This window comes from Gymnogyps californianus, unplaced genomic scaffold (genome assembly GCF_018139145.2).
Source record: "Gymnogyps californianus isolate 813 unplaced genomic scaffold, ASM1813914v2 HiC_scaffold_49, whole genome shotgun sequence".
Taxonomy (NCBI): Eukaryota; Metazoa; Chordata; class Aves; order Accipitriformes; family Cathartidae; genus Gymnogyps; species Gymnogyps californianus.
Genome location: NW_026114389.1, coordinates 335,089 through 357,612, shown reverse-complemented (window position 1 = coordinate 357,612; position 22,524 = coordinate 335,089). Strand labels below are relative to the sequence as shown.

Genomic DNA, 22,524 nt, shown 5'->3' with positions numbered 1-22,524 from the left:
CCAGGGATCGAAGGTGGGGCACGAGAGTGGATTTTTCCTTCCCTCATCCCCTCCCTCCTCCTTCCCTCCTTCCTTCCCTCCTTCCCTCAGCACAAAAAGCGGCGGTACTCTGCCGAGCCGCTTTGCTCTCAGCTCTGTCGCCGCGACAGCCAGCCTGAGGGGCAGCCCGGCTGTTCTCCGAAGGGCGTTAGTAACCAACTGCAGGCCTGTCAAAGAGGGAGGCAGCGGATGGGCTGGGGAGGGCGCGAAAGCCAGTGAAAGCCGCTCCCTGCCAGCAGCTTGGCCTCGGGGTCGAGCCCTCTCCAGCTAACCGATCTCGGCCCAGTCCGCGTCTCTCGGGCGTCCTTCCGAGGCCCGGGGGCCGTTGGCAGGGCGGGCCAGAGGAGGGCGAGGCGGCAGCGAGGAGCTTCCCGGCCCGGAGGCGACCGGGAGCGCCAGCCCCTCCCCGCCAGCCCCCTCGGCCGGCTTCGGGCCGCGCTGCCGGGCGGGCCCGGGGGCGGTGCCGGCCCGGCCCCGGCAGGCGGGTTTGGTTCCGGGCCGCGCGGCGCCATGGCCTCGCTGTGGCGGCTGAAGCGGTTCGATGCCTTCCCCAAGCCCCTGGAAGACTTTCGGGTCAAGACGTGCGGGGGCGCGCTGGGTGAGCGGGCGGGGTGAGGGCGGCCGGGGGCCGGCGGGCGGGCCCGGGCCTCGCCGTGGGGCGGCGGCCGGCCGGGGGGGCCTTGCGGGCCGGCGCTGGGCGGCGGGAGGCGGCGGCGTGCGGGCTGAGGGGAGGCGGAGGCTGAGGGAGGCGGAGGCTGAGGCGGCGGCTGAGTGGCGGCGGACGCGGAGGCGCGGCGGAGGCGCGGCGGGCGTGCGGCCGCGATCGGCGGGGCTGAGGGCGGCTCTCGTCTCCCCGGCAGTGACGGCTGTCAGCGGGCTCATCGTGGTGCTGCTTTTCTTCTCGGAGCTGCAGTACTACCTCCCCAAGGAGGTGAGGAGCGGCGGCGGGGGGGGCGCGGCCGCGCCGTGCTGCCTCCTGCCCGCCGTGCCCCGGCGGAGAGGCGGCCCTGCGGGCCGGGGCGGCCTGCCGTGGCTGCGCACCCCCGCCGAGCCGCCGCCTCCTCCGCCGCCCCCTCCGGGCTGCCCCCGCAGCAGCTTCACCCGCCGCAGATGGGTTTGGGGTTTTTTCTTTCCCCCAGCCGGTGGCCTTGACGACGGGAGCGGGCTGCCCTCCCCCGAGAGCCGCTTGGCGCCAAGGGTGGCTGGTGGGCTCCCGTAAGGCGTCGCCGGAGAGCGTCTCCAAATCTCTTCTCGCTGTCGCCGCCGTCCACAGGCAGGCACGACGAGGAAAAGAAAGCGAGCGCGGGAGCCCGCGTCCCCAGCCCAAATTCTAAGATTCCCAGAGTCTTCTCTTTTTTGAAAGCGTTACGAACGGCAAGCGCTTAGCTACCGTGGGAGGCAGCAGCTCAGGTGTCTCGCGAACGCCCCGTCTTAAAAATGCGCTCCTGAGCCAGAGCGGTGGAGGGAAAGAGGCCCTTGGATTTGCTGCCAAGTGAAACGGGACTCTCTGTTTTTTCTTTGTTCCTAGGTTCATCCGGAATTGTACGTTGACAAATCAAGGGGAGATAAACTGAAGATCAACCTAGATGTTATTTTTCCACATATGCCTTGTGCTTGTGAGTCAGACTGCTGAATAGCGGGGATAATTTTCGTACTTGCCGAGGGCCCAACAGGCTCCGTGTGCCTGGTGCTTCCGAGTGCCGCACCGCTGCTTGGGCCACGGACAGGGAGGATTGGTGATGCCTTGTGGTTACGCGGTGATTCCAGGCAGGCCCGCTGGGCGCTTAAACCAGCGCTTCCAGTCAGGCGGTGTTATTTTTCTAGATTACAAATGAGGCTAAGGTGTAAACCCACTTAGGTTTCGGTATGGCGGTGTACTTTGTCAGAGAGCTCAGTAATACTGAAGAAGCTGGCACAGAGTTCACTTGGGAGCCAAGATTTGACCGTGTTGCTGTTGAAAAGCTTTAGAGTCTCCTTTGGAAGTTGAGGAGGCGCAACTTTTCTGTGATTTTTGTCCTTACGTTCTGACTGTAATGCCAATGCCACGGGATGACCTTTCTCCAAAACTTTTAAAATCGGAATGAGCGTTGTTAATCTGATTACCTTTAACCAAGTTCAAAACAAAGTTGCAGGATGAAGTGGCGGAAAGTTTGGCCAGTCTCCCTGGGCATTAGTGCTGTGCACATTATCTGGCCGTCCACTGATCTTCCCTGCCTCTTGTTCTGTTGTAGAAATTCCTTTGGGTAATGCGTTGGGCTCTAAATGTAGTGAGTCCGACTTCCTTCTGACCACCCAAGATGATGTTGGTCTTTGCCTTGGTCACGTTTAAAAGGGCGTGGGAAGGCCAGAGAGACTGGAAGCCTCTGCTGTTTTGTGCAGAGAAGCTGTCGGTGTTCTAAGAGAGCCTGGAGCCAGCAAGTGCATCGTGGTGCTTCGATAGCAGGCCGAGACCCCAGACCTTCTCAATCTTCTTTGTGAGAAGGGGTCACAAGGAACTGTGCTGATGTTGCAGGGGGAAGGGTGAGGGGGTAGAGGCAGGAGGCAGCTTTCACCCCATTTTAAGCTTAACTCCTGAAAACGGTGATGGGCTTTGAGGGGTTTGGTTGTGGTTTTTTGCCTTAAGCGTATTACCTTTCAGGGTAACGCTTTCTGTGGCAGCTGGAAACAGTCCTTCTTGTAGAGCAAAGCAAACCCCGTATTTGGAAGGGTCGTTTAGGGTGCCGCAACGTGCGTTTTATTCCCTAAACGTCACTTGGCCCTAGCCATACGCACCCTTCCAGTTTGGCACATCCTTATCCCCCTGGCTGAAAGATTGTGTATTTTCACGGGTTGAATGCTTCCTCAGCCTGCCACAGGCCAGACCAAATGTGTGTTTATAGACCGCTTTCCTTGCTGGCTGCTTTCAGATTTGAGCATCGATGCCATGGACGTAGCAGGAGAGCAGCAGCTGGACGTGGAGCACAATCTGTTTAAACAACGTTTGGATAAAGCCGGCAATCGTGTGACTCCAGAGGCCGAGAGACACGGTAAGGCGCTGTTCTGCCTTTCTTGGATGGATGCTCTCGTCGTCTTTCCGTCACTGTATGCCCGTTTGGAGATTCACGGGACCAAGTGACAGCTGAAGAGCACTTAAACACCACAAACTCTGGAAGAGTTGATAGCACGCAAATCTGTTGGAACTGGCAGATCAGACAAACTCCTGTTATACTCACCGCTTTTGCAAGGCAAATCTTTGCCTAGTCCCTCTGAAATTACGACAAGGACTCACGGATGCGTTTCAGGAATAAAGCTGCCGACTTAATGGTCTTTTACGACTAGGAATCAAGCCTCATCACTTTGAATCCTCTTTTGTCTTAGAGCTGGGGAAAGAAGAAGAAAAAGCGTTTGATCCAAATTCTTTGGATGCCGATCGCTGCGAGAGCTGTTATGGGGCGGAGTCAGAGGACATTCGGTAACCTTTACACCTGTTTGTATCTTCTTAGCGCTTGAATTAATACAGTTACGTTGCATGCGTGTTTGTTTTCACAATGTCTATGAAGGCCTGTGCCATGAAATCCTCCTGGGCACGTGTTCAGAGAACGAGGAGAACTGTTGTGGTTTTGGTATGCCTTTGGAAGCTGCACTCGTGGTTGTTAAGAGCGTGCAGAGTTAGGTTGCCTCCATGGCTGTTTAAGGGCAGTGCCAATTGCACTACCTTTGCAGTAGCACACAGATTGTATCTCAGCAAACGGAATCTTTTCTGGGGTTATTTGGTGTCCAGAGGGGAGCTGCGTAAATTAGTTCACCGTTCCGTGAGCTGTCTTGGAGTAAAACCTGGTTCTGGCTTTGCCTTCTCACTTCTGCTGCAGGCTTTGCATCCTTACGGGAGCAAAGAGCAGACATTCATGGCTCACACAAGCAACGGGTGTCACTTGGTGTTTCTCATTCCTCCTACCTGCAAATTCCCGCAAGAATGGATGCGTGATAGTCCATAGGTTCTGGACTATCCTTCGCTATTATTGTCTCTGCAGTAACTTGGTTTGTCCCATCTGTCAAGTTGCGTCCTTCCCCAGAGGTGTTTCCATCTTGAGGGATTTGTGATTCCAGCCTTCAGCTTTCTCTTTGGTCCAGCAAAACATGGAACCAAGAAAAAAAACTGGTTTTGGCGGTGACCAAGGTGTTATCCAGAGGTAGAAGAGTAATGAAGAAAGTTTGCCATTAACCGTCCCTCCCGTTTTGACAGTCTTGGCCTAAAAACAGAGGAGAGGAGGAATAGAAACAGGCAGATGCTTTGTTCACACGGGGAAGTTCCAAACTGCTCAGAGCTGGGGGACACTGATGTAGTTTTTGTAGCAAATTTCTTTGCCCAGGAGTGATCTGACTGTCTAAATGGACGGGCAGAGCCCTCTTCAGACCCAGGAACTGCATGCAAACAGCTTGCATCCTCATGCCAAAATCTCAAAAAGTACCTCAAGAAGCTCGAGCTCCTTCAGGAGCATTAGGCCACCTTTCAAGGTCCAGTCCCTGATGTTTGCTTTGTTGCTTTGTTGAAGAAGCAAAGAATCCACCAAGGATTCAAGTCCTGAGCTGGAGCCTCTCTTTCTAGCGATAGAGATGGTAAGATGGTGCTCGTGCTTTTGCAGGTGTTGTAATAGTTGTGGCGATGTCAGAGAAGCATACAGGCGGCGAGGCTGGGCCTTCAAGAACCCGGATAGCATAGAGCAGCGCAAGAGGGAAGGGTTTAGCCAGAAAATGCAAGAGCAGAAGAAGGAGGGCTGCCAAGTGTATGGTTTCCTGGAGGTCAGCAAGGTGAGAGACGGGTTTTGCTGTGAACCTGCTGCGTGATGGTGGTGCCTGTGAAAAGGCAGAGTCGGGGCGTTCCTCTCCTTTGCCAGCTGTAGGTGTTCACAGGAGCGTAATATAATAAATAACCCCGGGGCTCAGCAAGGTGCTTGTGCCCGTAAAGGGGTTCAGTAGGAGAGTCAGGAAGAGCGGTGGGAAGGGGCTAATTCTCCGTTTCGTTGTGTGGGCTGGTCGGAAGCATGCCGGCTGGGGAAGCTTAGCTTTTCGTACCGTCTAGCTGGCGAGTCTTCTTGCCGAGGTTTCTGGAGGAGGAGAGGCAGCTTCTTTGAGGGGAGGTTGCCCCGCCTGGCCTTCTAGTCTTAAAACAGAGAGCACCAGCGGATGCTGGAGATAAGAGCAACCACCAACTTGCCAGCAGAGGTGCTGGAGAGAGTGAGATGTTCTCTTCTGTGGAAAAACAGTGGAAGCAAGGCTATTGGAGTTGGCTGTCAAAGCTGAAAACGCTCAGAGAGGTGGTTTTTGCAACTGGTGTGTGAAAATGTAGTCCGAGATGTACCAGGTAACTAGCCTGTCATTTGGCGGGTTACCAAACCCAGAACACTTGGACGTGCAGGTTACGTCCCCAAGTACCTTCTAGCAGTCAGGCCCAGGCTAATTTTGTTTTTTTTTAATGCAAACTCTGGATTTTTTTACGTCTTGGTGTACTTTTCCTGGAGACCACCTTCTTTGTTTCTGGAAAGGAAACCTTTTACTCACGAAGCCAGACGTTGTGATTTGAGCATCATCATGGGTACTGAACCGTTCGGGGACCCTCTCTCACAAAGTGTGATGAGCAGGAAAGATTCGAAGGGGCATGCTGGAGGTAGCGAGGGTCCCAGGGTGGGTGTCACGGGGGGAGTTTCTGGGGGCCGTTGTTAGCACTTGGAATATTGCACATCTCCATTCTCATCAGGTCTGCAGGTAACACAAGCAACAGGCTTGCGCAGGCGTTGAATGTGTAATGTAGCACGTGAGCTTGGGACATTCCGATCTTCCAGGGGAGAGTGTGTATGATGCTAGTAAGTGTCAGGGAGGACTGGCACCTAATAGCCATATCCCTTTCAAATTCCAGGATGAAGTTTTAACAACCTTTTTCTTTTTGGGTTTTTGCCTTGTTTTGTTTTGTTGGTTTAGTGCTTTATTTTTGCACGCACCTTATTTTCATGGGTCTGTACATAGGATCACCGTTGTTTATTGTATCAAGGGTTTTTTTTACCCTGCTCACTTTCCGTCTCAGTTACTTTCTCCATTCCTTTTCTGTGATACTGTTTTGTATTTCCTGCAGCAACAGTCAGTTCCCTCACAGTAGGGTTAATTCCTCTTTCTTCCCATTTATATGTCCACTAAAATAATTTGCATAAAACAGTTATTATCAACACCAGTATGTAATTATGGCTTTCCACATGACTGCCTGTGAGGAAGAGGGGAAATTCATCCCCCTGTTGGGACAATAGCTGCTGATATTGTCACCTATGAAAATGAGTTGCTTGGTGTCTATCTTCTTTAAACAAACATTTACAAAGCCAAGCACTAGTACGACTGCTTTATTTCTATAGGTTCAGACCTTTTAATGAAAGATTACTGTCTCCTGCAGGTAGCTGGAAATTTCCACTTTGCCCCGGGCAAAAGTTTCCAACAGTCTCATGTACATGGTATTTTCTTGTCCTGCTTATTGTGGCCTTGAGCTTCCAAGTGTACCTGACCATTTTCTTTTAGTATCTTTGCATTGTTATCCATAATAGTAACAGGAGTGCTTCAGTGGGGAGGACATTGTTGAAGTTTTGTTATAGAGGTTTAGAACCATCATGAACCAATAGCAAAATGGTTTCTGTTGGTGCTGCCACATGGGTGTGGAAGAACTTGGAGGAGAAGGAGAGCCTGCCCAGAAACAGTCTCACTTGTTCTACAAAACTTTGCTGCTCTGCTGTAAAACAGCCTCCAGTGAGGTGTTCAGCCCAGGAGCTGAATATCAGTATCTCTGGAAGGGATAGCTTGGAGTATCTCAGGAGAATTTCAAAGCAATTAGAACTTTTAGAGTAACATGTAAGTTGTAAGGGACTTCCTCAAGTATCTATATAAATGCACAGTGGCCAGAGCAATAGTGGTAGTTTATGCCTCGTATCTTTAACCGGAACTTGATTAAAAAGATTTGTTGTTTAATGGAATGTTTGCAGTTCCCTTGATCAAGTTTTTGAAGCGTGAAGTTTGTAGTAAAGGTTTCCGAAAGAGCTTTAGTTTCAGCCTGATTTTTTCCCCCCTTCCCATCACTCATTCCAGTTTAACCTGTACCACTGAGGCAAAGGTCAGGGGAGAATGTGAATGTGCTTTGTGAGAGTAGCTAGTGTATTTGGAGAAAAACTAGCAAGCTTTTGAGCACAGTTTCTAAAGATTAAATGAAGAAACACTTTTGTGCAAAAACCTTGCCTGTTTTTCCCCACAATACTAGTTGTTCTAATGAAATATTTTGCTTCTTCCCGCAGAACTTGCTTTGTGTGCTCACACTAGCATGACAACAGCAACCTTACTACAGCTAGGATTTACAATTTCACAGCATGTATCTAAGTTAACGAGACACATCTCTGCATTGCATCTGTTCTCTGTAATAACCATGAATGCAAGCTGGCTGTCCTGAGAGCCAGTACTTTGTGTACGGAGAGGAGGGGGTGAGGTCAGGATAGCTCTCTGTGCCCCAGAATTCCTGCAAATCTGAATTGAAAAATGAAGGGCTTACACTGGGGAAAACACAGGCGAAAACCAGAAAGGACTATGTAGTTACTGCAGACCTTTTGGAGGCAGAGTTAGGAATATCGGTGTTTTGAGGACAGTGAAAAGGAGCAGGAGGAGGGATGATGGGCAGAGAAACTTTCCACTTTCTGGGAATTCTGTCACGTTAAATAATGAGGAATAAAGGCTCCTAATTCTTTTCTCTATATGCAACTGTTTTCAGCTCGTGGGATCTCCCGAGTCCGTTACCGTCTGTTGAGATCCCTCAGTGGCTCTCTTTCAGGTACTTTTCCCATCTCACCGTGAACTCAGGTGAACGTTTTGCATTTACAACACCCTTTTGCAAGGCGTTCAGCAGGTCTGCTCTGCTGTAAGAAAGAACACCTCCCCTCATGTGCTTGCTCCCACTGGCTGTATCTGATGGCCCGTGTTCCTCTGCTGGGCAAGAGTGAACGGTCGCTGCCCGCTCTCTCCCTGCCTCTCAGGATGTCGTAGACCTTTCCTGTGCCAGCCTGCAGGCCGTGTCTTTCCCCCGCTGACGAGTCCCGGCTTACTCCGATGGTCCTTTGTGGGAGCCATTCAAGCCCTGAGCTTCCTTGCTGCATTTCTCTGAACCTCTTTCAGTTCAGCTCTGTCTGGAGGCACCAGGCTGCACCCAGGATTAAGGTCCTGGCTAAGCGTGATGTAGGCAGTGGCGTAATGATTTTCTTCCTTCTGTTCTCTCTTGCTTTCCTAGTTATTCGTAACACGTGATTTCCCTTTTCCCCCCAAAACTTAGCCCGTGAGCTTGGCATTCTAAATGGCCTGAGGGTTTTTGATAAAAAATCAAGCCCCTAACATCTCAAACTTTCTCGGAAAAATGCTGTATTGGGTTTGCGTGGCAAGGTTTTGGTAGTGGGGGGGGGCTATAGGGGTGGCTTCTGTGAGAAGCTGCTAGAAGCTTCCTCTATGTCTGATAAAGTTAATGCTAGAGGGTTCCAGGACGGACCCGCCGCTGGCCAAGGCCGAGCCAATCAGTAACAGTGGTAGCGCCTCTGTGATAACATATTTAAGAAAAGCAAAAAAAAGTTACAGGGGAGTTGCAGTTGCAGCGAGAGAGAGCGGAGTGAGAAGATGTGAGAGAAACAACTCCGCAGACACCAAGGTCAGTGGAGAAGGAGGGGGAGGAGGTGCTCCAGGCGCCGGAGCAGAGAGAGAGATTCCCCTGCAGCCTGTGGTGAAGACCATGGTGAGGCAGGCTGTCCCCCTGCAGCCCATGGAGGTCCACGGTGGAGCAGATATCCACCTGCAGCCCGTGGAGGACCCCACGCCGGAGCAGGTGGATGCCTGAAGGACGCTGTGACCCCGTGGGAAGCCCGCGCTGGAGCAGGCTCCTGGCAGGACCTGCGGACCCATGGCCCCATGGAGAGAGGAGCCCACGCTGAAGCAGGTTTGCTGGCAGGACTTGTGACACCGTGGGGGACCCACACTGGAGCAGTCTGTTCCTGAAGGAGTGCACCCCGTGGATGGGACCCATGCTGGAGCAGTTCGTGAAGAACTGTAGCCCGTGGGAAGGACTCACGTTGGAGAAGTTCGTGAAGGACTGTCTCCCGTGGAAGGGACCCCACGCTGGAGCAGGGGAAGAGTGTGAGGAGTCCTCCCCCTGAGGAGGAAGGAGCGGCAGAAACAACGTGTGATGAACTGACCCAAACCCCCCTTCCCCGTCCCCCTGCGCCGCTGGGGGGGGGGAGGTAGTAGAGAAAATAAGGAGTAAAGTTAAGCCCAGGAAGAAGGGAGGGGTGGGGGGAAGGTGTTTTAAGATTTGGTTTTATTTCTCATTATCCTGCTCTAATTTGACTAGCAATAAATTAAACTAATTTTTCCCTAAGTCGAGTCTGTTTTGCCCGTGAAGGTAATTGCTGAGTGATCTCCCTGTCCTTATCTCGACCCACGAGCCTTTCGTTTTATTTTCTCCCCCTGTCCAGTTGTGGAGGGGGAGTGATAGAGCGGCTTTGGTGGGCACCTGGCATCCGGCCAGGGTCAACCCACTACAAATGCATTACCCAAACCGTACGTGACCCCAGACTTATTTCTTCAGTATCCGTATACCACGGTAATCTTTGTGCCCCGAGGACCTCTGATGTTTGCTGTGTTTGTTTCCTGCCAGGTGGTAAGGACTGACCAGTTTTCAGTCACACGACATGAGAAGAGAGCCGACGGGCTACTGGGAGACCAGGGTCTGCCTGGTGTCTTTGTGCTATGGGAACTTTCGCCCGCGATGGTGAAGCTGGCAGAGAAACACAGGTAAGAGACGCTTCAGTCCATTTTGTTCACCCTCCGTTGATTTTGCCATTTTGCGTAGCTTAGAATTCCATCCTCGCTTAGGCACAGCAGGGCGAATGCCTGAAAGCCATCCAAGCCCCTTCCCAGTGGGTGGAGAGGAAGAGGCGCTCCCAGATGCCCTTCCTCTCCGTGTGACCGTCTGAAAGGGACTGGGGTTTTTCTGATACTGCCTGAAGCGTTTGAATCCAGTATCAAGATGGAGAAGGAAATTGGTGCAGCAAGCAGAAGTCTGATACAATGGGTCTCAGTTCAGACTGATTTCCTCAAAGTCTTTTTTAGTGGGAAGGCTAGATTTATAGAGCATACCCATCTTGCCAGCACCTCCAGCAGCACCCACGCTGATCCAGCCTGGTTACTTACTCGGCATTTGCTAGAGCTTGTCTGCGTGTTGTAGTCGGCGTGGAACGTCTTTCTTCTTTCCGGGTCCTGGCCCTTTTGGCTGCCAGGGCACGCTGTTGACTCCTATTCGAGTGGTCGTCCACCCAGACCCGCAGATCTCTTTCCGCGGGGCTGCTCTCCAGCTTTTTAGCAAAAGCTGTGCTAAAATCCCAAACCCCCGCATCTGCTGGCTTCCCTTGCTCAGCTAGATGGGTGACCTTCTCCTAAAAGGAAATTACCTGAGTTAAGCAGGACTTGCCCCTCGTGACCGCGTGCTGGCTATGAGCGATGACTGCATTGTGTCCTGGTTTCGTCTGGGACAGAGTTAACTTTCTTCTTAGTAGCTGGTACAGTGCTGTGTTTTGGATTTAGTGTGAGAATGATGTTGATAACACTCTGATGTTTTAGTTGTTGCTAAGTAGCGCTTATCAAGGACTTTTCAGTTTCCCATGCTCTGCCAGCAAGCTGGTGTGCAAGGAGCTGGGAGGGAGCATGGCCGGGGCAGCTGACCCCAACTAGCCAAAGGGGTATTCCATACCATGGAACGTCATGCCCAGTATATAAACTGGGGGGAGTTGGCCGGGAGGCACGGATCGCGGCTGGGGAACTAACTGGGCATCGGTCAGCGGGTGGTGAGCAATTGCACTGTGCATCACTGGTTTTTGCCTTCCCCCCCCCTTCCTTTTTTTTATTGCATTCCTTTTCATTACTATTATTATTATATTTCATTATTACTATTGTTAGTATTATATTTTACTTTAGTTATTAAACTGTTCTTATCTCAACCCACGAGTTTTACTTTTTTTTCCTTTGCTTTTCTCCTCCTTACCCCACTGGGAGGGGGAGGGGGAAACGGCTGCGTGGTGCTGAGTTGCTGACTGGGGTTAAACCATGACTGCATTGTCTCTCAAGGGTTTTTCAGTAACTCCCAGGATAACCTTCTCCATAATTTTACCAGGCACTGAAGATGTCAAGAAGATGTTGGAAGAGTGACGGCGGATTGGATGAGGGCCCGGGAGGAGCTGGAGTTGAAGGAGAGTGAATGGCGCAATGAACGTGAAGCAATTCCTAAAGGAGTTTTGTGCCTTATGGAACCTGCTGCGTACATTGGAATTCCACCACCAAGGTCTGTCAGCATAAAGCCAATCCAGATAAAAAGCGGGACCCTAATCTGCTGAGCATCTAGAGCAGGCTAGATGTTGAAACTCAGGCAGCCAGCTCCGGCAGGGGAATGCGCAGTGCTGAATCGGAAGCCAGCGGTGCCCACGGAAAGCCGGGCGTCAAGGGGACTTCACGGCAAACAATATGCGTAGGCGAGGGAACACCACCAGTGGAGAGAGGGACAGAGCTGACCTTCTCTCTGAAATAATGAGGGCACCTTTGTGAAACGGGGCTTGGAAGCCTGAAAAACCCTCCCACGCTCTGGCAGGTAACCCAGAGGTAGGAGTGGGAGAAGTGGCCGTCTGCTGCTGAGAGATGGAAGAATCTGAGAAGTGAAGATCCCAGGAAGTGGGCGATCCAGGTCCAGTTCCGCTCTTTCCCAGACCCAGAGGAGTGCCCCAGCCAGCCAGCTGAGGACTCGTCTTTGGGCAGAGCACCTTCCTTTTCCTGCTGAACTGCTGAAGTAGGTCCACGGCGCAGGCAGACACGGCAGTCACGAGGGGAAGGGGTTCAATCAGTTAGCTGTAGCAACAGAACTTCCGACGCTGAGGCTTCCTGCTGGAAACACCCTTAAGACACAGCTCGATGGCTTCAGCAGTATTCTCGGCTCCCTTGCCAGAGCGGAGCCTCATGGGCTTGACTCACCTGAATCTTCCAGGCATTTTGCCCTGACCACCTGCGAAGATTCCCGTCCTCAGGGAGACCAGGGCGTACCAGACCCATGAAAGTAGATGGAAGAGAAGTCTGGCCGCTGCTGCTACTGCCACTGCCGCTGTCAAAGGATGCAGCAGGGTTCAGCAGCTGGAATGTACATTCTCACACGGATAAAACCAATGCCCCTACAGCGCTTAGGTCTCTGACTCGGTCCGATACTGGGATCGTGATTAGCGCGGAACAGCAATACCAGACTAACGACTGCCTGAAGGCTCTAAGCTCTGGCACTGCCTCGGATCCCTGGAGGCGAGGCAAGAGGAGGAACGGTACCTCCGCTCACCGAAGCAATGGGTTTGCTAGGTGTTTGACTCTGCCAAGGGGTGGAGTGTGACTGTTCCCTCAGCTCCTGCTCGGATTTTGGCTAACCCAGCTCATGCTCAGGCCTGCTGTGTGCTGGGAGCAGCACCATTAGGTTAAAGGGAGAGCACCAGGTAGGCAGCCCAGGTGGCCAGAAAGAGCTGAAGGGCCACGATGCAGCCGTTATCCCCTGCAGCTGGCTGTCTCCTGCAGCCATCATCTTTGTCTGGCAGGATTGTCTGAATCTGCTGACTTTTGGAAATGGTAGAGACCAGACTTCCAAGCTGGAAGGTATCAAACATCAGCTTACCCCAAAAGCCTTTGAAGCGGGTCCAACAGCAGCCGGACTGCCGAGGCTTTCGGGCTTCCCAGTGTGATACAGGGGACGCCTGCGCCATGACAGAGGTGGAAGGATGAGCAGCTCTCACTAGGGAGCTAATTCTTTTCTTTTTTGGCTCCTAAGTGCACAAATTCAGTGTTACAGGTTGTGAGTTATGAAAGCTCGTGACTGGAGTGGTGAGTGAGTGAATTCGCGTACTAGACGAGTCTGGGCAGAGGGGCCTGAGCCCTGTTTGTCGGATTTCTTCATGAGCTCTTCATGAAATAAAGCTTACTTCACGGAGGACGTTGTCCTGTGAATTTGAAGTTTTCTCTCCCCTACGGGTTTTTCTGTCACTGCTTGCAGCCTGTCCCGCTCGTGCTGCAACGCAGGGGGAAAAAGATGCGGTCATTCCAGCTATACACGCTTGGTTTTCGTACTAGGTCGGACCTCCTGCTGCAGTGGCAGTCAAGGGCTGAAGCTGGAGCTTTGAGGAGGAAGCTCCAGCTGTTGAGGTGGCTTCCCTGTGCGATGGAGCTTGTCTGGTGTCACTGCGGGCGCAGCCTTCTTGCCCCGGTGTCCCCGTGCCCCCCCCCCGACCCTCCGGTGTCAGGGACTGCTTCCTCCCGCTCGTGCTCTCCCAGACTCCCCAGGGCGGGCTTTTTGCCCCCAACGTTCTCCGGGGCCCTTAACGGTCTCTGAGCAGAACTCGCTGGAGCAAAGCGCTGCCGGGGCGGCCTCTCCCCCGCGGCAGCACCGCAGCCCGGCGCGGCACCGTCAGCGAGGAGCGAGGAGCGAGAAGCGAGGAGCGAGAAGGGAAGCGCTGCCCCGGAGCGGCCCCGAGCGAGCCCGGCTCTCCCGCCCCGCGGCCCGGCTCCCGGTCGCGGCCGGCGGGCAGGGTGAGCCGCTCCGCCCGCCCCGGCAGGCGCCCGCCGCGGCCGGGCGCCTGAGCGCGGTCCGCCGGGGCAGGCCGCGGAGCAGCCCCCGCCGCGGGGCCTGTCAGGCGGCGGAGCCCCGCGGGCGGCGGGCCCGGCTGGAGAGCGGGGGCATGGCGGCGCGGAGCCAGGCCTCCCTGCGGCGCCGGCTGCAGAGCTCGCAGGAGGCGCAGCACCGGCAAGCGGTGCTGGTGCGGAAGCTGCAGGCGAAGGTGAGGAGCGGGGGCGCCTGCCCGGGGGGAGCTGCCCGGGGCCGGGCCGCGGTGGCGGGGCCGGGGTGCCCGGGCCGCCCGGGCTGCGCTGAGAGGGGACTGGGCGGCGGAGAGCTCGGGGGGCGAAGGCGCGGCCCCAACGGGGCCTTCCCCGGCGCTGCCGCGGGCGGGACGGCGCCGAGCCCGGAGCTCGGGGGAGGCCCCGGGGGAGGCCCCGGGAGCCGCCCTGCTCCGCCCGGCCGGCCCGGCCCGGCCCGCCCAGGCGCGCTGGGCGCCTCGCCCTGCCGCTGTCAGCCTCCCGAGCCTCTCGTTCGGTCTTTGCCGCCCTTGACTGAACTTTGCCGCCTGGCTTGCGAACGCCTTGGTTTGGCCGCGTTAGCAGGGGGCTGTCCCAGAGGCAGGAGTCGAGCCGGCGGGGGTGGTTTTGGGCGGCCCCGGGCAGAGGCAGGCAGCTCGGGCCTGGTTGGCCCGGGGCGCAGGAGCGGTGGCAGCGAGGAGGGTGCCAGAGCTGGGCGGAGGGTCGGGGCAGGCCGTGCCCTGCCCGGCCCAGTGCCCGGCGGTGGTCAGGGCGCTGCCGTAAGGTCATCCTGCTTTTCTTGCCCGTGCTGGTCTTTTAGCCCGTTGGAAGTACTGATTTGGGGTCCATGGTGGCCATAGCCCAGGCATGGCTAAGTCTGCCTCATCGTTCTGCTTGCCATCGCCGTCTTAGCATGAGCAGATAGTACTATGTGTGAAAGAAACCCTGTCTCAATTTCTTTAATGTTAGAGAAAGCGAAGCTTCCCTATATCGTGACGACTTCTTGTTGACTCTGTCGGCAGCACTGTGAAATACACTTCACCGTGCTTGGGCTGTAAAGACTTAGAGGAAAGCTAAGGCAGGAGGAGCCGAGTCTGTTCCAAGCTGCATTCGCTCAGCTTCATTCTCTGTGTCCATCTAGGTCCTGCAGTACCGGACTTGGTGTCGAGAGTTGGAGCAGCAGCTGGAAGCAGGAGGGGTGAGTGCGCAGGTTGCTGAGTAAAGACAGCGTACGTAGCGTTCGTTAACGCAGACAAAAAGCAGCTCCCCACAGCAGTGACAGAGGGAAACGAGATTTTGCTGCCTGAGGGTTTAAAGAAGCGCTGTAAGTTTGCCTGTCGGTGTTGTGTCCGGTTGCCATTCCTGGCGCAGCCAGCGGTCCCAGAAATGCCCGTCCAGAAAACCCTATGAAGAAGGATTTTAATGTTGTGAAAGAGTGCTTTATTGCTGGAGTACCAGTTGTGCTAGGTGTCAGGAGAGGGCTCTGCTGCCTGTTACATGCTATGGCTGTCTCCGAAAAAGAATCGGGTGAAACATAGCGTTTTGGAAGGCAAGAATGCTGGCGTTCAACTTACGGAGCTGGCTCTGTGCTTTTCTTTCTGCTCCGCGGCTAAAGTAAACGGAGGAAGCGAAGGGTAGGAGGGTAGGAGAGTATTCCCAGGCTTCAAGTCTAAGGGAGCGCTCGCAGTCATGAGCTGAGGATAGCTAGCTGTGAGAGTGCAACAGGGGGAGACTGAGGAGAGCTACTCACACTGAGTAACGCCCTTCCCCTCCCTTCCTCTCCGTAGTCACGACAGCGTTATGCCTGGAAGAAGGCACGAGCTCCTGAGATACCAAACAAATGGAGGGGAAAGCGATGGATGCTCACAGGAGTGAAGGGAACACAAGAATTTGACTAAGCATTTCCTTTCTTCTTCAGGGATCCCTTCCAGGCAGGCGGGAAGCCACAGAAGACCACAGCCTGAAGAAAGCACTGCTTCAGTTGGAAGAGGAGCAGCAAAGGTAAAAGGAAGAAGTGTTGCCTCATTCTTGGTGTCCTGGATGCTCGTGGAAGTGAGGGCCAACCTGTCAGTGCCACCTAGTCTCCCCAAGGGCAGCAGTTGGGCAAGCTGTTTTGAAAGGAGAAAGGTCCCCAATCCGTTCTGTGGTGCAGTAACAGTGTTGTGTGCTGCACGGCTCTGTTTGGAGCGGGGGGTTGTTCCGGGTGACCTCCAAAGGTCCCTTTCCAGCCTAAATTGTTCTGTGATTCAGGAGGTGAGCTACTCAGCAGAGCCCCGTCTTAGGTTGAGAATCAAGCCCTGACATCCGGCGTTTTCCTCTTTGGTTTTACCTGAAGAGCACGTCCTGTGCTTGTACCAGAGTCTTCCAGCAGAGCACTTAGCACCGCAGGCATCTTCTGCCACGTTTCTTTCTCTGCTTTTCTTTTTTCCTCTGCCCGAGAGATCCATTGTGTGTGGTGTAAAAGGCACCTGTGTGCTGTGTTACGTATGTTGCAAGCTAAGGCGGGAGAAGCGCAGCTCCTGTTTTGATCCAGCAACTGAGTTTTGTGCTTGTTCACAGGGCAGCGGTTCTTGAAATTTGGTTTGTGCAATGTTTCCTGGGTGGGATATTAGTCTGTGGCCCCAGAGCCATTAGTGCTTGACTTTTCACTTTTGGGTTGAAAGTTTCATATAAAGCTGTTTCCCCTATGTATATGGTGCTGTCTTTGTGGTGTGCAGTTTACTGGATCAACAAGGTGGGGTCTTTGCTACAGGTCTTACACAGTGTATAGGACAAGGAAAGGGAGAGGCTTAACAAGAAGGTGAGGGCAGCGGTGGGTACAGCATTGCAAGGGAAAAGGACATGGCAACTGAGAGAGGAGAGTGGAGGAAGAGAGGTGGTCAGGCCAACGACAGAGAAAGATGATGCATCCAGCGATCAGACAGCGTGAAGGGGAGGCAAGACGTTAACTGTGGGCATCGTCAAAGTTGAAGAGGAAGGGGGAACCGAAATTGTGGACGGGAATGGAAGGCTGAAAGCAGGAGGAAGCAAATGAGTTTGCCATCACAGAGAGATCTTAGTTAATCCTAGAAAGCACTTCTACCACCTCTCAGTTTGACAAGAAGGTCGGTGTTGAGGGAGCTGGAAAATCCCGGGGATGCTGCTTGTGGGTAGCAGTTGTTCAGTGACCTCATTGCTGTTTGTCCCTTTCCAAGGTGCGAGAATCTGGCAGAAGTGAACACTCTCCTGCGGGAGCAGCTCGGTAAAGCGAATGAGGTTAATTCAGCCCTCAAAGAAGATGTTGGAAAACTGACGGCAGATTGGATGAGGGCCCGGGAGGAGCTGGACTTGACGGAGAGTGAATGGCGCGGTGAACGTGAGGTAAGGGTAGGCTACGGGAAGGTCAGACGTGATGCCAGAGTGGAATGAGAATGCATTTTATTTCTGGCATAGGGAGCTTGCTGCGTGCAAGTTGTGGCTGTGTTGAGGATGTATTGGTGTTGAGGAGCAGAAGACAGGGGTGTGAGATGGAGGAGTGTCAGCAGACTGTGGTGGGTGCTGGAAGGTGCCCACCTGCTGTGACCATGCCGCTCGGTCTTAAAGGCAAATGCTGGCTGTTGCTGGGCACTGTGGGGCAGTCACACAGGACCGCCCGTCTTCTTCCTCGTTCCTAAATCTCTGTCTCCAGCAGCGGAGACCGGAGGGGGGTGTGTGTTTTCAGATTCAGAGCGGCCGACAGAAGAACAGGACAGGCCTCCCTTCCCAATAGCCTGTTGTAAGCAAATCTGACACTGCTCTCGGAGGGGCTCGTTTTTGCCTTCCTCCCCCAAGGCTGTTAGACACCTCTGCAAGGCGAGGTGATGACTCGCGATCAGTTTGCTTTGCTGACAGCCGCTCGTGCAGGAGAAGTGTGGCCGTTCCCTTCCTTGCAGTCAGGTGGCAGGGCTGCTGAGGCTGCTTCTGTGGTGCCTCTTCAGTCCTCGATGCCCCTGTTGGAATTGTTGTGAAAGGAGACCTGGTGATGGTGGTTGTACTCTCTGCTGTCTGAAAGACTTGTAGAGTGACAGCGAAGGCTGAACTGGCATTTCTTTTTGTCTTTGCATGTTTAGCTTTATGACAGCTGCTTAAGGGGTGAACACAGCCGTCTGCTCAGCCTGTGGCGTCAGGTGGTAACCTTCCGCCGTCATTTCCTGGAAATGAAGACCGCCACTGACCGGTGAGTAGAAGTTAAGGCTCGATCTCTGGCAGAAGAAATGTAGCTTCCCTTCACAGCTGCTTTTTGAGCCTTGACGTTACTTCAGTGGCGGCTAAAGACAGCATTTCTCCTTTGGTAGTGTGAAGCAATGCCATTCAGCGTGCTCTAGGCTATCTTCAGCATCATTTTGTTTGATGCTGGTTTTCAGATAAAACTGAGGGGCTCGGGCTATAAGCAGTGCAGAGGCCCTGAACAGATGGACTTGACGACGTTGATGTTTGGGCACATTAACACAGACACGGGCACACGTGGACACGTTGGAAGAGACTCGCCAAAGCTATGCGTAAAGGATGTAGAGCGTTCCCTTTTACAGGGTGATTAAAATCTGCCTTAAATCTCACTGGCTTTCTTTTCCCACTGCTCCTGATGGACAGATCCTTCATGAATATATATTTTTTTTTCCTTCTCATTTCCAGCTTACATTTATTCTGGTCAGTTCGCATCCGCTTCTTCCTGTACCAACATTGTTGAGAGAAAGAATAGCTTCTCTACCCTGTTATTGCATTTATCCAGTTTATTTTGCTTAGTTTGATACCTCCTTTTTATGACTGTTTTCTTGTTCTTGGGCTCTCTGCTCTGAGGTTCCTTTCTCACAGTTGCCTTCTACACAAACAAAATCAGTGTAGCCATAATAGTACATTCTTCTGGTGTCAGCATGCAATTTCAAACTCTGGGTTACCGTCAGCCATTGACCTTATTTGATTCTAAGCTTTCCTTAATGTGTAGAGTATGCCTGACCTACTAGTTAGATCTTGTGTTATTTGTGCTTTGTTACAACATTCTAGGCTTATTCTTACACCACCTTCCCGAAATGTTTATTATGTAGATATTGTCATGAGCTTCTTAGAAGTCCAAGTGTTGATAATAACAGGTCAGTTAAGGCGGATCCCCTAGGTGTAAAAGCTGGGGACCTTGGTAAAATTCCTTACATCTATTAATGATAATAAAGTATGTTAATAAGAGCAGGAGCAACAATTAATAAGAGTAATTAGAGGTCCTTGAAGCCTTCTGGCTGTTCCATACATTTCTTCTTATCTCTGTGGAGAGAACAGACTCATTCCTCAACTATCCGGTAGACTCATTGCTCCACTGTCCAGATGTGTCCTGATCCCAAAGTGTCAGATGAATGATCGGTCCCCAGCGAAGATGTCGTCTTTCCTGCCGGCTTTTGCTGTTGCGCAATTGCATGCTTCAGAAGTGAGTCAGGTGGTAAAGCTGGTGTGAACATGATCTCTTTCTTGATTCTTCTTCAGAGATTTGTCAGAGCTGAAGGCAGAGCAACTGAGGCTTTCTGGATCTATACTTGTAAGCTGCTCCCGCCTGAACTCTGGCGTACGGCTCCGGGAGTCCGTCAGTCTGGGTAGACCTGTCCTGAAGGATGAGGCACAGCAGGAAGCGGAAGAGGAAATCAGCCAGAAGACTTGGGAAGCGATGCACTTACAAGTCAAGGGGGACCTGGAGAAGAAGGAGCTTCAGGAGAGGTAAATGTGTTTTAAACTTTGCTGTTGCCAACATTATCTTTTGCGATGAGAAAAAATCTCTTCTCTCTTTTGGAAATGAGAATGTTTTTACATTAAAAACTTGTTGGTCTTTCCCCTTCTCCTAGGCTGAAGGACTTAGCTGCACTTGAAGGAAAATATGCGTTATTACAGAGTGAGTTGGTAGACGCAAGAGAGAGACTGGAGGAATCGCACCTTCAGAGGGATCTGCTGAAGCAAGAGAAACATCAGCTTACCATGGCACTGGAAAAGGTATGGTCACCTTATTCCGAGGCAGCACTTGTGGGAGAGGCAGTTGTGATAGCAAGACCAGCACCGATGCTGTCTCTGGCAGTAGAAGACAGGGACAATGTTGTTCTCCTTCTTGGAAAACGGTGATGAGACCACACAGGCTCTTTGGTGTAGTTAGTGCCCGCGTGCTTATTGGGAACACGGAACTGGGAGTGTGTCAGAGACACAAAAGGGGATCTGGAGTGGCTGCTTCAAGTCAGGGATTTTCCTGTCTTTGTTCTCATGTTGTTCTTTTGTCTCTCCAGGCAGAGCAGGCAGTAGCAGAGTTGACAGGGCTCAGAATAAGCTGAGTGCTGAAGCAGCTGATCTACGTGTTGCAACAGCGAAGATGAGCAGTATGAATGAAGCCCTTGCGCTGGATAAAGTGCAACTGAGCAAACTTGTGCTGCAGGTGAGCAGAGCTGCCAAAGATCTTGCCAAGGGTTCGTCTCCAGCTGCTGCTGCTGCTTCTTTTCAGACTCCTTGCCTTCCGACAGTAGGACTGTCTGAATATGGAAATGTTGTTCCTTTTTCTGTCCAAGCCAAACCTCCTACAGAGTCAATCTGACTGTATCTTATTTCCTCTGTGCTTCTGTGAGTGTAGCTGGAGCAAGAGAATGAAGCTCTGTCAGGCAAAGTGGGCGAGGTGGAGAGAGCAAAGATCTCTGAGCAGGAGAAGCTGACCTTGTGTGAACGAACAAATGAAGAGCTCAGCGCAGAGAAAGCCCACCTGGAGCAGCTGCTGAAGAAGGCAGAGGAGCACCAGGAGGGGCTGCAGGTAGAGCTGAGGAGACTGGCAGAGGAGAAGGCAGAAACCCAAGAGCAGCTCAGTCAGGTGAGCCCAAAAAGCGGGTGCTTTCTGGGTGGGCTTTGGGCTGCTTGGCTCAGTGAAGCTGTATCTGTTGGCTTCTGCGGGGTTTTTGTGAAGGAGACGCTTGGTAGTGCTGGAGGTCGGAAGGCTTTGTTTACTTCCTTTTGGAAGCGTGTTGCTGGCTTGCAGAGAAGTTCTGCAGTTCTCGGAGTTGTCCTCTGCTTCTACAGGTTACTTTAATCCCCCTGGCTGTGCTGGCCTCTTTTTTGGCTTTTGAGAAGCTGCAGGGAGATGATTGTGTCCATGAAGCTGAGTAAGACTACTACTCTCACGTGTGGCAAAAGAAGCAAACGGCATAGCTCTTCACCCTTTTTCTGAGGCAAAAAGCCCCGGGGCTGCCTGTTTCTATTTATGCTTCTTGTTGTGAAGTCTGCAGCTTTCAAAGCTGCATTTGTTCGAGCCTAGAGAGCGGGACAAAGCTGCAAGTCAATGTCTGCTGTCCCGTCCTGCCAAGAATGGGAATGACACCTTGAAATTGTTGAAATTGTATTTTAAGACACACACGCAGCTTTGAATTGCTGGAGCCTCTTTAGGCTTTGAGGAAGAAGATGAGAAATAGGGGATGGCACAGGACTGTTTTCTCTGGACTAACTGATTTCAGTACCCGGGAAAAAGAGCTTGGGAGAATCGTGTCACTGGAGGAGACTAGGGAGTTTGTCATCGTTCAAATGTCAGCTTCATAATGTGCAATCCTGGGTATTAGGGATAACTTTGAGAGGAGAATTGGTTGTTTCTGATGGTCTGTTCTCTGTTAGACAGTCTTAGTTTTGGAGTCCGTGGTATGTTTGGCAACTACAGAGCAGAGGTGTTAGACTGAGGAAAAAAGCTAAAAAATCAGGGTTCGTCTTCAAGCTTGAATACCGGCAAGGTATATTAGACAACTTGTTTGTGCAAGACGCGTAAACGGTATGGTTGACATGAACTGCTGTACAAACAGAGTCTGCCATCTCTTTGGCCACATCAGGCAGACATTCCGAAATCACTAAATGACACTGCTCGCCCCAGGGGCCGTTGCCCTGCCAAGCATCACCTCATTGCATCCAACTGCTTTACACACTGCAGTAGGTGACGCTTTGATGGGTTGGGGTTTTTTTCCTAGAAGGAGAAACCACGTGTATTTTCACTTTCTTCAGCGAGCAAAGTTGCTTTTGCTCAACCTTTGCTGAAGTTGTCCGTCACTGGCATAGATTCGGATAGGATCGTAGTTTGCAAGGTGGCAGTTCTGGAAGATGCAGTATTTTTGCATGAAAACAGGTAGTGTGGGGTATGTACGTTTGCCCGGAGGGAGCTGTCTGGTCCCAGGCAACCCAGGAGGGCCTTACACATCACTTCCAAGTGAACAGTGCCAGTGCCTTTTGGCAGCCCAGGGTATGAGTGCGGTATACAGCAGATGCTCTTAACCTTGCAGCCCAACGTCCAGGAGCTCTTTCTCCTCCAGCTGATTCAGAAGCGGCACTGGCCGGCTCTGCCCAGGACTCCAGAGAAAGGACTCCAACTGTGTTTTGTCCCGCTTCCAGGTTTACCGCCAGCAAGAGTCGGCTAGCAGTGGTCTGGAGCAGCTGCGCCAGGAGTCCTCTCGCCAAGGGCATGCGCTGGCCAAGGTGTGCAAGGAGAAGGAATTGCTGGTGCACGAGAAGGCTGCCCTAGAGGTGCGACTGGCAGCCGTGGAGCGGGACAGACAAGGCCTTTCAGAGCAGCTGGCAGAGGCCAGGTAAAGGCGGGGAGGAGACCCTAGGCAGGACATGATTTAGTGTCTGTAACTATAAAGGTGGCCATCATTACACGAGGATTTATTGCATTCGGCGTGCTTTCCAGCTGTTTTCACCTGCCGTGGACAGAAAATGGAGGAATCTCGAGCAGCAAAACCCCAAACCAGTGTAGCATGATTTGAATGTTATTTTTCTGGCAGCTCAAGCTAGCAAAGCTCTCCT

At 52.7% G+C, this 22,524-nt stretch overlaps 3 protein-coding genes across 3 annotated transcripts in view; all 3 read left to right on the top strand.

Annotated features, from left to right (window-relative positions):
• LOC127028918 (centrosome-associated protein CEP250-like) overlaps positions 1-22,524 on the top strand; it is a 65,951-nt gene that overhangs the window by 31,887 nt on the left and 11,540 nt on the right. The gene's annotated exons all lie outside the window — the stretch shown is intronic.
• Positions 529-6,555, top strand: LOC127028927 (endoplasmic reticulum-Golgi intermediate compartment protein 3-like). The gene is made up of 7 exons (XM_050914593.1): positions 529-637; positions 900-970; positions 1,568-1,655; positions 2,946-3,065; positions 3,397-3,490; positions 4,662-4,827; positions 6,455-6,555. The coding sequence occupies exons 1-7, from the start codon at positions 550-552 to the stop codon at positions 6,542-6,544; spliced, it is 717 nt and encodes a 238-aa protein (XP_050770550.1). The 5' UTR covers positions 529-549; the 3' UTR covers positions 6,545-6,555.
• The window catches only part of LOC127028920 (centrosome-associated protein CEP250-like), a 74,611-nt gene continuing 65,868 nt past the window's right edge, over positions 13,782-22,524 (top strand). Inside the window, 11 exon segments of the mRNA XM_050914573.1 lie at positions 13,782-13,922; positions 14,861-14,917; positions 15,638-15,720; positions 16,914-17,079; positions 17,808-17,914; positions 19,207-19,434; positions 19,560-19,704; positions 19,989-20,016; positions 20,019-20,134; positions 20,327-20,557; positions 22,111-22,304. Coding sequence (XP_050770530.1) covers positions 13,824-13,922; positions 14,861-14,917; positions 15,638-15,720; positions 16,914-17,079; positions 17,808-17,914; positions 19,207-19,434; positions 19,560-19,704; positions 19,989-20,016; positions 20,019-20,134; positions 20,327-20,557; positions 22,111-22,304 — 1,454 coding nt within the window. The 5' untranslated portion in view covers positions 13,782-13,823.